This window comes from Cyphomyrmex costatus, unplaced genomic scaffold (genome assembly GCF_001594065.2).
Source record: "Cyphomyrmex costatus isolate MS0001 unplaced genomic scaffold, Ccosl1.0 scaffold398, whole genome shotgun sequence".
Classification (NCBI taxonomy): domain Eukaryota; kingdom Metazoa; phylum Arthropoda; class Insecta; order Hymenoptera; family Formicidae; genus Cyphomyrmex; species Cyphomyrmex costatus.
In genome coordinates, this window is record NW_017278185.1 from 1017921 (window position 1) to 1032253 (window position 14333).

At 34.9% G+C, this 14333-nt stretch overlaps 1 protein-coding gene across 1 annotated transcript in view; it reads right to left on the reverse strand.

Annotated features, from left to right (window-relative positions):
- Nucleotides 1-14074, reverse strand: part of Hnf4 (Hepatocyte nuclear factor 4) — a 28065-nt gene extending 13991 nt beyond the window's left edge. The window contains exon 1 of the mRNA XM_018543775.1: nucleotides 13821-14074. Coding sequence (XP_018399277.1) covers nucleotides 13821-14028 — 208 coding nt within the window. The 5' untranslated portion in view covers nucleotides 14029-14074. The remainder of the gene's footprint in view (nucleotides 1-13820) is intronic.
- Nucleotides 14075-14333: the final 259 nt, after the last annotated feature.

Consider the following 14333-nt stretch of genomic DNA (forward strand, 5'->3'; position numbering starts at 1 on the left):
CCCCTCCCCCCGCGACAGCCAGCCCCGCCCTTCCCCCATATTCTCTTCATCAGCTGCGAGACGTCGTGGATTCCGGACTTTGGACAGCAGTGTCGCACACGAATACCCTCCGGTTTCGCCCCCACGATCCCTCAACACTATCGTCGCTCGCCTAGACCAGATGGAGCCTGTCATATATATGTGCCAAAGTCTAATGCTTGGTGATCGCGTCTGCTCACATGCATGTTATACACACACACACACACACACAGCCCTTGGCCACGTGTACGATACACCTTGAGACCAGTTCTTATACATTTAAGACCGTCTTACGTACGTTCGTCAGTCAATCACATCAGAACCGTATTGGCATTTTAAGATATTACACTGCAATCTAACAATAAGTACGTAATAAATGTATGAAAAATGGTTTTGCTGAAGTATCTAGAAGCTTAGATAGCTACAGATCTGAAAATAATTTTGTTATTAAAATAATTATGTAGAACGTTGGTTGCTAGAATATCAAAACTTTTTGTAACATCGCTCATCATTCTTGAGTTTCCTACATAATTATTTTAGTGATCCAATAAAATTATTTTCAGATCTGTATCTAGTGTATCTACCTAAAATTTAAGATACTTTGATAAAATTATTCACTCTAAGTAACTTCATATGTATATATGTGTGTAATTTAACTTTTCCATGTAAAAATAACACTATAATGCATACAAAAATTAATTTACACACTTAAATGTATAATATAGTATTACTTTTACACAGAAAATTAAGTTGCATATATATATAAAGATACTTATTATAAACATGGATTTAAAGTATATTTAAAATGATCTTTATGTAGTAATATTGTATACGTAACAACATGATCTAAACATTGATCTTAAAGGCATCTCCTGTTTAAATAAATAGTAAAGTCTTTTTATTTGTGCCTTTATTTATCGAGTCCACGCATCCCGAGAACGCAAATCTCTGCGATGATTCACAACATATGATCGCTGATGATTAAGACCGTTTGTTCTAAGCAACGTTATTATATCTGTCAAAGTGGACCAATGCAAGATGTTTGCGATTGAAATAAACGGATCACGAGTTTCATGAAACAAGACGAGTTTGAGAAAGCAAAGAACAAAAATTTCCGATTCATATTGTAAAAAAAGGACTTATCGCAAGCAAAGAAATGATTATCATGTCATGCAGAAAAATGCGGCATCTAAACCGAATTCACGTCAGCTATGTTACGCGTACGCGGTTTTCTGTATCATTCTGAGTCAGCAGATCAGTAATTTGATAAAACCATGGTTAATACGATAATCTTGGCCTACTCGAATGTTTGCAAGTCCAGAAATTATTTTCAAACTACTATATAGTGTAAACTTTAATACGCCGACTATTGAATTTTACACCTTTTTGAATCAGCACCTTGGGTCTTTGAACTTAAGTGTATAGATTTTTATATTCTTCCATAAAAAGAAATCTAAAAAAAAAATCTTCTTGCGTACTTATAAAAGCTTTAACGTAACAAGTTTCCTACTATCATAGAAGTTGGGTTGTATTTATTTATTTTTTTTACAAATTTTAATTTATCTATCAGAAATCACAATCAAAAAATCAATCGTGCCTTCAAAATCTAAACTTAGGCCAGTATTCATAGTCAGTTCTTATATTCAAGACCGTTTTAAGTTCAGTCTTGAGGTCTCACAAACCAATTAGAAGGCTGCATTAGCGTCTTAAGACATTGCTTAAGATGGTTTTGAAATAAGAACCGACTATAATATCGGCCATAAGCTCCTTGATTGACTTTCTGATTTTCTTCTTCACCGATTCCTCACGGCTCGTCTTCGATACCATCCATCCTCGTAAAATATGCGTCAAAAGTGACCGACTTTAACAAACGTTAAATGAGAAAGATACGCGCGAACATGCTAACTAATGAGCGAGCGAAATTTATTGAAACACACGGTATTACTTGAGGAGTCAAGGTCCGATCGAGTCATTACTGTATCTTTCCTCTCGCTCTTATGCGAAGTTATCGTATTACAAAATCACGCACATAATCGCTTCTCTCTTTCGATCGCGAGCGATCAACCGTGTTACTTGACCGAACAGACGGAACAGGTGCTCGTTAGACATCAGTAACGTACGCGGGGTATGTCTGGAGTTCTTCGTTGATCTAGCAAAAACATTTGCTCATATACAACAATTATCCTTCACCTATCTTCGTCTCGAGGACACTCTCGTGAAGACTGGAACCTCCTTCTTCCGCAAAAAGATGCGTTGCGGATATATTCTACGCTTGTTAAGTATACTCATATACTCTTAATCATATATTCTATACATTGTTTATCTGCAATAGAGATGTATCGAGCCGAGGTCGAACATAGGAAGAATAGAGATTTTATAAGAGTCTAATCACGAGATTAACTTAATTGATTTGTTGTTTTTGTCAATTTTTACGATCAAACTCACAGAGTTTAATAACCTTATTAAATTCACAATATCTGAATTTAATAATGTTATTAAAATCTACTCTAAAAGAAAGAATAAAAACACATAATAAACATTTTTGTTAAAAATAAATTTAATTACGACGTTTTTAATCTTAATATTGAATTTCGAGCAATACTATCTTTATTTTTGCAACACTTCGGATAGAACACAAAATCGTAATAAAATCAGGTAGAAATATTTTAGAAAACATTTTTGTAGATGGTATAGGTATACATACACACTTTTATAACTTTTCTCATTTTTACAAAATTACTTGTGACTAAATTCTGTTATACAGTTTCTAGAAAAGAAGAGATAACGGAGCCTTTCTTCGAATTTATGGAAATTTACACAAAAAGATATCGCTATATCAAATAAGAGACATATTTTTCCCATGAATTATTAAGAGCAAATCAGTGACGTGTTTCTCTTTTGATTTCGCTGAAGTTGTACCTTCAATCTCACAAACCGAGATTAATAAGCAAGGAAGTCTTATCTCGTCTCTTGTGCGATAATCTGCGATATTCTGCGACAATGTCGATGCTGTTTGCGTCAGTCGATCGCGCGAAGTTGTCCTATCATTTTTCTAAGAACTGCAGTCGAAGGTAACTTTGCATCGCAAAGTTGACGATGTTTGTTTAACACGGTACTGACAATTTCGTGCGTAAACTCTGAAGAACATCGTCGCATGAAATAACAAATGATGCCTCGTTCAAATTAACTCTATCATATTACTTTGTCGCACAGATAAAATCGCACTAAAACGATCTCCAATTTACTGCATTATTTTTCAGACACGGTTTCTTCGAAAAATCATCAGACAAAAAATGTAATTAGCCAGGAAAAATTTAGTTTACCTAATTAATTTAATAGTATTTATTCAAATGCAACTCTTACAGAAAGTACTTAATTATTGACCGTTTCTATTATATTAATATTATATTTCGTGTATAAAAATAGAATTCTGAAATTTTTAACTTTTTATTAATAATAGTTCTTTATATTTACGAAATATGGTGATAATTTATTCACTTCGTTCTTTTAATGAATAAGAAATATTGAGGTTTCTAACGTTAATACTGGTTAATTTAATACTAAAAGACAATAATTCATTTTTACTTAAAATAAATTAAGTAATTAGTTCCTGTCTTTTAGTATTAATTGACCAATATTAGTTTTCTGTAAAAGAAGACTCACGTTACAAATTTAAGACTGAATAAAAACTTCAATTTTTTATCAGCTAATTTTTTTTCTCCAACCGACATATATATTTTCGTTTAAATTATGAATATCTTGAAACGACACCTTTTCGCTGAAATTAATTAAAGACTACAGTTAATTGCACGTTGTTTGCCAACTAATGAGCTACCTTGAACAAACATTACGCCACGTCAAGCCTCGTAAAATTCGTAACGCTACGAATATTTTCGCCTTACGCGGCACAACGTGCATACGTGGAAAATGCGGTGTCGAGAGCCTTTTTCTGCGTCTCGAAGTTTGCAGCTGGCCAAGCTCGAACCTTTTTTAGCCTCCCTTCCGGCTACGTAGCCAGCAGGAAAATTCCTCTAAAAAAAGAAACAATCTAAAAAGCACGCACCGCTTTCGTTCCTAGACGCGAAGTCTTTCTCGAAACGCGGAGCACTGATAACGTAATTATACTCTCTTCATGTTCCTTTTTCTCACCTGATATCCGCGCCGTGCTTTCACTTTCGTGCATCACTTTCCCTGTGTTTTACCGAACACCATCATAACTCAATAGATAGCATAATGCAAAACGGCTGTCTTTTCTCGAGACGCGAAGTCTCGTGATCTTTCCATTAGTTTCGCGCGAGAGTTCGTTAAAAAGTTCACGATAGACGCGTCCTTCGACCCTTGCCATTTCAATACGCGTAATATGGAATCGTAATCTCTCCGAGGAGAAGACCGCTTTTCTCTCCTCCATTGACGTGTAAAACACCTCTCCACCTTCAGGTGTCCAATTGATATCTACTTAAGTTAATGCAGCGTCGCGATTGCGACACGGTAGCCGCATCGCGTGTGTGTGTCCTATTATGTTACGTAACGCCACTTTATCCCGACCGCGAGAAAATTAATGGATTCCAACTTAATACGTATACGGGTTACATATAGGAAAAGAAGAAGGTAATCAACATTGCACCGTTCCTACCTTCTTCCTCGTCTCTCCCTCGTGGAATCGCGTCCGCGCGCGTTATATGCTTGTCATAGTGACACTGCGAATCAATTTGCAGACTATTAATTATTTATGCATGCCCCACCAATGGAATAATGCTTAAAGCGGCACGGCGCGACGTGACTCGAAGCCGAGGCGGTCTTTTCTTTTCCTTTTTACTTTTGTGAGTTTTCAGCGACGCGCACAGATATATTGCCTAGTTTGCCTAGGCTGTTAGCGCAACATTAGCATAGTCAAATAGCAGAGAGGACACGACGAAAGAAAAGAAAAGACGTAATTACTTCGGTGCCGACCTTAAGACGCACCTTCCTGTTGATCGGCGCCGAAGCGACCAGCAGTGTTCCGTTCGAAACGCCAGACAGAAAACGTAATGTCCATGTCGTCGACTCCTGTCGATTGCCATCTTACTACAGTTGTTTCCTATTGTGTCGTCAATTAAATTTCCAAAGCGTGGTTTTTATCGATTGATTTTCGCTTTATCGCATTTATCCGGTTAAATATACGTCTTCGCGCGCGCTGCGTGAATAAATTATTATAAACTCCAAAAAACTTCATTATATATATATTATATATATTTGAATCGCAAATGTTATGCATATACCATCGTTTAAAAACGACAGCTAGATTTACATCGTTTCAAAGCTAAGAAGGTCGGATATGCGATATGCGATTATCGAACGACAAACATGATTCAGAATAACTGCGTCCTTCGCATTCGTAAAAATCATCAGTGCGTATGTCATCATTTTAATTTTAGTCTTTTAACGAATAAAAAAGACTTTATTTGCAACGCACTTTCCAATGTAATTCTATTAATAATTCATGTGACAATCGGTCATTAAAATAAACATGATGAAATTTTGTAGCGCCATTATTTGTTATGCAAATTGGAAATAAACAAATATTATGTATGTTTTATTATACCTGTCAGATACGTGTTTTTGTCCGCGATAATTCAATCATTCGTAATCTTCAATCGTAATCGAACATATTTACCATCGGGCATTTCCATTAATATTCGATCTTAATAAATACATGCCGGAAATACTCAAGGAACATCAAATTCAATATAATTTTCACAACGATAAGATTTCTATATATTCTAAATACATATGCTTTATAAAATAATAAAATTTTAATCAGATACAAAATCATTTTATTAAATGTAAAAATTAATAAATATATAAAAAGTAAACGAGTATTAAGTGTGTATGGTATTACGATATCAAATAAATTACAAATTATTATTTCAATGATTAAATTACTTCACATAATTAAATTAATCCGTTACTATGTGACTATTTTCACAATTGTACTGTTATGATATTATAATAAAAAATGTTTGAATAACTTTTGTATTATATTAAATTTATTAAAATAATTTAGAACATATGGATCAATAATTTTGAAATCCAAGGATTAAACTTAGAGTTTAAAGTATTCCAAAAATCTCTTACTAAAGATTCGCTTTAGTAACACAAGGTTATCTCAATGACGCTTTTCTCGTTTTTTATTTATATTCTTTATAATTATATAAAAATTTTTATCATCATATAGTACGCCCTACATTGATGCGTCAATCCCACACATGCACGCGTGTCATGATCCGGCGCCACTTGCAATATAGAGAGCGTACACATGCAGTGGCACGTGATCAAGAACGTTCCATCGAATCAACGAAACCCTAGGAGTAAAACTTAATGCCTTTCGAAACGTACATAATCCTCTTTAGCTGCATTTTTAAAACGCCACTTCCAAACACATTTATTATACTTATAAACGCATGATGTTGATTTTCTCCGTTGAAGAAAAAACCGTGTCGTTTTAATTTTATTTGCAGACAGTCATTATCAACTTTAAAGAAGAGAAAATGTAAATATTAAAAAGAATAAGACAAAAGCTCCGGTCAGTAAAGAGTTAATGCGTTAAACGAATTATGTGCTAGTCTAATATTTCATTTCCAAAGCAATAAGAAAAAGTTAATAATATTTTTAAATTCTCGTCCGTTTCTGAGGGTTTAAAAATTTTTTTTCGAAGACTTATTTATTTCAAAAAATTGTTAATTCCCTCGCGTTATCGAAATTCGAAATGAAACAGTTGGCGGGATACCGAAATGCGAATACGCCACTGTCGGTACACGGCATGTTCGCAGTGCGACGCCGTTGACGATAACACGACGACGTGTCAACTGGAATGATAAGGGGCTCTTCTTTTTCTCTGTGTTTCTCTATCTCTTTCTCTCTCGTATCGCAGAGATTTTTAATTGCGACGTTCTCTGTCCGAGTGCTGCCAGCAAACCAAGACTTGAAATTTGTTTGCTTTAACTGCCTCTTCCTTTCCGCGTTTAAGATCAAACAGTTGTACATTTCAGCCTTACAGCAGAAAAGACATAACACGTAAAAAGCACATTTAAAGTGAACAGTATCTCCGGATATACGGTCTAAAAATGATCGCGATGTTTCTCGAAGTAAAATTCTAGAAATAGGAAAACGTAAGCTAGAAAATTGGTTTTTTTAATAGATGACTCTCAAAATAAATTCCTCTTTCAAAATGAAGAAAGTATTATAAATTAATTATAAAAAAAAATGTATTCGCATAGACTTGAAAAATAATATATCCTCAGAATTGTATTTAAAAAAATAGATACACCGATATTTACATATAACCAAAGTTTATATTGCGTAATATATTGTTCTACGTTATCTATTTAACTCTGTTTTATTTTAGCCTATTATTTCGTTTGTGTCGTATCTTCGGTACGATACATAAAAAGCAAATAACACATGAAATGTAATGCCGAATAACGGCAATGAGTTTGTTATTCGTTCCACTCAGAAGTGAAATTATTTGAATTGTATTGCTCCACTGTCGATGTCACAGGCGATATATATATTCTAAAATGGAACGGCGAGTCACTCTCGAGCCAGGCTTAATTAATCCAGAGACTGTCGATGCAACCTTAACGCGCAGTGTGCAGCCACACACGGATGCGGAATGTCACGCGAAAACGCAAGTCACGTTTAGGTCATGGCACAATTAGATCGAACGCAAGCCACAGCGGGGCCGTCACGCGCGCAAAACTTCCTTCAGGATGATCGCCGTTGGCGCTTCTAATCGGAAAGTTTTCGAGCGCGCTGTATATCGTGGAGTGACATTTTTTTACATAACGTCGAATAAACAACCGGAATTGGAGAACGCGGCAGATAAAGTGGTCCAGCCACTTCTTTAGAAGCGTGAGGAAATTAATTAGTTAAAGTAATATGTTTTGAAAACATGGAATGCGGATCCATTTTTAAAGCACTACAAACTTTTAATGTTCTTGTTTATTTCTTTAAATTACAGTTTATGCCAAACTAATCAGTATAAAAATCTGATAAATTTTCGCGCGTATCTTTACTCAATCTAATTTATAAAATCTTGATTTTATTTCGATAAATATAATTGATTTTTATTTTTCACATGTGAAGTAGAAAATTAGATAACATTGGATTGGACACCTCTACAAACTACTCAGTTTGTACTGAAGAGACTCGAACTAGAGTTGAAACGTTTACAGTTAAATTTTTCATTTATTTTTTAAGCCACGCATAAAACTATTTTTATTTTTAATTTAATTAAGCAATGTTGTATTACTTCGAAAAACGTTATTGTTGATTTTAATTGCATGAAGCAGAAAATTAAAACATTAAACAAAATTTCCCTTTAATTAGGATAAACCATGTGATTAGTAATAATTGGTACAGTCATTAATTTGATAAGCGTCGCGATAATTTTTCGCATAATATGAGTAATATTAATAATATGAATAACATCTTCTACCTATGACGAATTCTAACAGTTGACTCACTCAATTTATCATTTAATTTGCTGTCCAACAAAATTTCCATTATTTTTTAATAAATTTCACTTATGACTTTAGGATATCTGATATATGTCAACAAATAAATTTTGTTTTCTTTTATTATTAAAATATCTCGTTACGTAACCACGAGACATCGATGACTTCGCGATGATGTAGTGTGCAGTGGAGAATTACGAAAGTCCATATATCAAATTTAACATTTTAAACAATAAAATCCTCTAACTCATTCAAAATTTCATCAATCAACGAGAATCTCCAGCTTTTTGTTTTCGCTTCGATAAAACGTACGGAAAATAAAAAGATACCAATCAACGAACGTCCATGAAGGGTCAGTTATTGAAATAAAACGAAAGTGGCGCGTAACAGAGTTGATAAAGAATCTCAACATTGTCGTTCTCAATTGGAAAATGATACTTATCCCCTTACGATCCTCCACCGCTCACAGATAACAACGGGAATTATACGTTAAAGTGACGCATGCAACCAAGGGAGAGAATAAAAAGGAACAGAAGCGCACCTGCCAGGCCCATCGTAAAGGCTCTCTTTTTCGACCGGTTGGTCTCCGTGCCGGTGTCCCCGTCGATCTCGACGGATCTCCACTCTCTCGATCACTATCGCGACGCTGCTGACTTTCTTACCGGCTACTCTCGTTCGCAATTCAATCGAGAGATCAATCCTCGATCAGCTCCGCTGTGCCTCCATCCGTTGCCGACTACTCCTTCTTTCTCTCTTTCTCTCTCTCTGTCTCTAACTCTGTCTCTCAATGCTTTCCTACACGAGAAGCGTGTTCACGAAATGACGGAAATCACCCATCGTTTAAATCATCTTGCAACTAGACGATTTTAACGCGGTGTCGAAAAATTACGTCGTGACAAACGAGAACGCGAGCGATGGCGAGTGACGGTGATAATCACGACGGCGTTAATGACCTTCGCCAGACACCACGGCGGCGGTCCGGTGACGACTGGCAAACAGCTGTAAACGTACGCACGTTTTGCCGTTGTGCTTTACCGCGGTTTCGCAATGGTGGGAGACCAGTGGCCGCGGACATGAGCGTTAACGCGATCAAACGCGTCACGAATCTGCGAATCTTTCCCGACTTTATCTTTAAGTATGTATGTATATAGGTGGTCTAAAATTACGTAAGTGTGGTAGGTGAAGTGCTCGAAACATCCCCCCAAAAATTGAATTTTATAGTTACACTTTTTACTAGTATATTTGCCAATATATTAAATATATTTAGTTATGAGATAGATGTGTTGAATGTAAAAATAGTGAATTTAAGACCTCTGAAAGAGTATCTAGATACACTTATTTTTCTTTCCCAGAACAGGATTTTTTACTTCTTTCCGCCGGCAATTGGGTCTGTAAAAGCACTATCGATATTTTGATTGTATAAATTCTGATAAATTTAAATCTATAAAAAGTAAGTAAAATAATCTGACTTCATGATATGATAAAAACTCGATGATTCTTAAAGCTTTGGCATTTATATTTATAGTAAAATTTTTTCACATTTTTATAATCCGAAACAATACAAATTTACTGTTTTTCGATCTCTATTGTTGACGGAAGGTTCAAATTTATATTGTCGACAGAAGATCAAGAAAACTGTGTCTAGGGTGGCCACCCCCAATTAAAAATTAACAAATCGTATGAACTCATACAAAAAATTCTCTGATGATGTTCCAGACGAGGAAGCACGCGTTAGTTTTTGGTAAGACCTTCAAGAGATAACTTTCGTATCACTCAATGATTTACCCCCCCAAAAATGTAACCGTTAAATAAATTTAGTTATTGAAAACTATATGACACATAACGATAATTAAAATAATACTAACCATTGTTTATCTGGCTCTTCTCTAGCACGACAGACCTATCTATGTTAGAACAAAAAATGGTTCGTTACAGCCAACGCACAAATCCTAAAGTTTCTTATAAATAAAATGATAGTAAATTTCTGTCCTTATCACGACAAAAATTTACTGTCATTTTATTTATAACGATTCATCGTAGAGCCAGGTGGCTCGGATGACATTACGTCATTGCGTCCTCTAGGTACCGACGACGCATATGTGATCGGATGCGCGCAAATTGCATCGTTCTTTTTCGCGCGAGAGCCTACGTAAGCGTCGGCACGAGCTAAAAATACAGAAAGTGGGACTTGCGTTGTCGAAAATATATTGCCTCTCGCGCATACACACATTTATCTCATTCATAGACCATGCTATATATATATATATATATATCGCGCGTTTTCCACTGTTAAGAATCACTCGGCGTAAAGAGTAATTAATTAACAATGATTAATTAACAGCAATCATCTATGAAGATAATAACAAAAGCCCTCGAGAAAACGTAAACGTTAAAATTTGAGAGTAAATTCTCATTTGAAGTGGAATCCTTTGAGAAAGCCCTTTTCTGAGTTCAAAGAAAACTGTAGTATTCAGGTTGGATATAAATTATTTTATTGTTGACTGCTCTGTTATATTACCTCTTAGCTAATATTAAAAATTAGCACTTCACAGACCGGGGAAGCCACTATAATGCTGGCGCTAAAACAGGGTGATATTTGAACACAAAGAATACAATGATAAATAACGAATTACAACAAATTTTACTCAGGAAGAGCTATAAGATTAAAAAGACTCTCGTATCTATTGTTAAAAGCTCTCTTAGTGTTAAAAAAATAATTAGTATCCCAAGATACACATGTTTTCCTGGCTACCGTACTTTCCTCTACTCTAAAATATTAGCATGAAATATGTAGAAATTTTACAAACATATTATACTTAAAACAAAACTATTTATTGTTTCGACGAAAGAATTTTCTTAATTTTACATACGACCTCTGTTCATTGGCTGTTGATTGGCTCCTTCCGAAGCTATTTCCCGTGCGAAAAAGTATAATCAAGGTATTCGTTATTATTTCTTCTATCGATACGGTTGATTCGCTACCAGACGGCTGCGACAAAGAGACTGCTGAGATTGCTCGCGATTTTCGCGCAAACACAAGCCACGAAGAATGACATGTGTAACAAAGCTTCTGCTGGATGGATATACACAGAGAAAGAGAGAAAGAGAGAGAGACGGGAAGAAAAAGAAAGAAAGAACCGAAGTGAGTCAGTTTCCCTGCGATAAAGCACAATACCGAAAGCTCCTGTTGCAGCATTGACGGACAATGAGACAGCAAATGAAAGTGTGATTCATACCGTTTTCTTCGTGTTTCCTCCTCTTCTCTCCGCATACGTCAGGGATATGCTTATTAGTGCTCGCGTTTGTATGCATACTCGGTATCACACCGGTGTGGCAGTGTCGGGCATTGTTCGAAAAATCTGCGGGGGTGGCGTGCGACGACCGCGATAATTTCGCGAACGGGATTTATCGAGTACCGCAAGAAAACAGAAATATACCGACATCGTAGAACCGCGATATCTTTGGATGTCTGCCTCGTGTATTTTTAGATTTTTCGTATCGTGTCACGCGCGTTATACACGACCGATTTCTCAGCGTTAATTGCGAGATACCGCAGTAAACGCGACAACACTTCGCGGTGATATAATCGACGATCGACAAGTTTGTATTCCACACTTGTTTTTTTTTACAATTTTATATCTGTCTGATAAGCACCCATCGATTTCATCGAGATTATTGTTGCAGATCGTATGAGTTTCTATATCCATGTTTAGATCCATGATGGATTTAGAAAGAGAAAAATTTTCGAAATTATTTTACGAATATTTTCCGACATAATTCTGATAAAACGCGATAGATATTAAAATACAATGTGCGAAAAGTCAAATAATATACATCACTTATATGATAACGTAATTACAATTTAACGAAACCGACTCAGTAGAGTTAATAATAGGATTATAGATACAGTTTACATTTTCTATTAGGTAATTCGTCTATGTGCATAGTTATGTGAAAAACATTTGGCATATCATCCCCATATGTAGATAAGATAAGACAAGATAAGTAAGATAGGAAACATTCTCTCAATAAGATTTAGCAAGTTTGTCAAATTTTTCAAGTTGTTACAGTATGCAGAATAAAACAGTCAAATTATTATTCAGAATATTCGTTATTTTTATACCGACAGTCTGAAAAGAATATTTGTATAAATTCTAAAAGAACTAACACCATTGACGAGCAAGTACGACATGTACTTTTTTTATATTAAGCAGTTTTTGTTCCTTTAATTACTTAATTTAACTTTGCATGAGAAAAAAATGTTTACGTCAATGCAAATCATCCGTTAAATAAGATCTAAAGAATTGAATTGCAAATTAAAAAAATTTTTATATAATATTCATACACAAAAAGTATTTTTTAATAAATGTCAACTAACTGTTTTCCGAAATCCGGCATTCAGTCTGTTTTTTCGTTTTCTTATAAATTTAGTAATTTTGGATTTCAAAGTTCTATTTATGATCGTAAATATCGTCATATATTATGTTATGGTATGATAGTAAAAAAAGAAACAAGATATTCGTAATCTCTCTTTGATACCATCTGAGTAGCACTGCATTGACAGAGATAACGAACTAAACCGATAAAATATTGAGATAAAAAGATAAATCGATCTTCAAATAAAATAAACAGTTCTTTTATTTATTTTTCAATGCTGCCTTCCTTTTCGTCGTGTTATTTCGTCATGTAATTCCATTTGTGCACACATGTGTTAAAAATTTCGTAATGAGTTTAAATAACATCTAATGAAAACTTGTGGTCGTGGAATAAATGAAAAATAATAAATGATTTAAATGAAAACTAATTACGGTAGATTTATAACTTAGAAATGTAATGAATATGTATATTAAATTTCATGCAAATTCACATAAAATTTTATGGAAAATTACGCTAAATTTCATAAAATTTTATAAAAAATATTTTAAATTTCATTTACATGTTCACAAATATATCTTTTTAATTACAAATATGTTAAATTTAATATAATATCGTGAAATTAAATTCAACTTGTGTAACTTACAAATACATTAAATTTCGTAACATTTATTTTACGGTGAGTAGGGCCATCTGATTAGATACTTAAATACATGTTTTATCTTGAGATTAATTATTTTTTCAAAATAACTGATTTGATAATGTTGGGCAGCTCGATTTTAGTATTTCAGTAAAAATAATATAATTAAGCAGTCAACATTAAAAATCTCATTATTATTAAAAAAAAATAATAATTTTTAATTACCGAAAATTTGTGTAATTTCCGAAAAAAATCACGTTTTCTTATTATTATACAAACACGAAAGTACTCACAGGTTCCGAGATATTCACAAGTACTGAAATCCAGATCGGGTTGGCCAATTATATCGAAGGAAAAGGCTTCGTCATCGAGCTTCATCGCAGAGTGCTCCTTTTCCTTACGTTTCGCAGTAGCAATCGTCGTCGCGGAGTAACGAGACCACTCTTGAATTGTAGACAAATCGTCACAATGCGTGAGCACTACTGGGTATATGCGTTTCATAAACAGTGCGGCGCGGCGTACGACGTGTGGTACATTATTGTGTCGTTACGCGAATCCTAGTCTCTAATGGTTGACATGACCCGGCGACGTCGCTCGAGAGTATAACTTCGGAGGAGAGTTACGGAGGACGACTGTACACGACGGTTTGATCTCGACAGACGAACTAAAGTGCGGGATAGAATTTTTCGTTTTGAGAGATCGCTGGGGTAAACGGTGCTCGCAGTGGGAAGGAAGGAACGGACAGGAGGGGAGGAATAACTCGGAACTGATAATCTAATCTTGTCCTACTCGTCGTTACACTTATG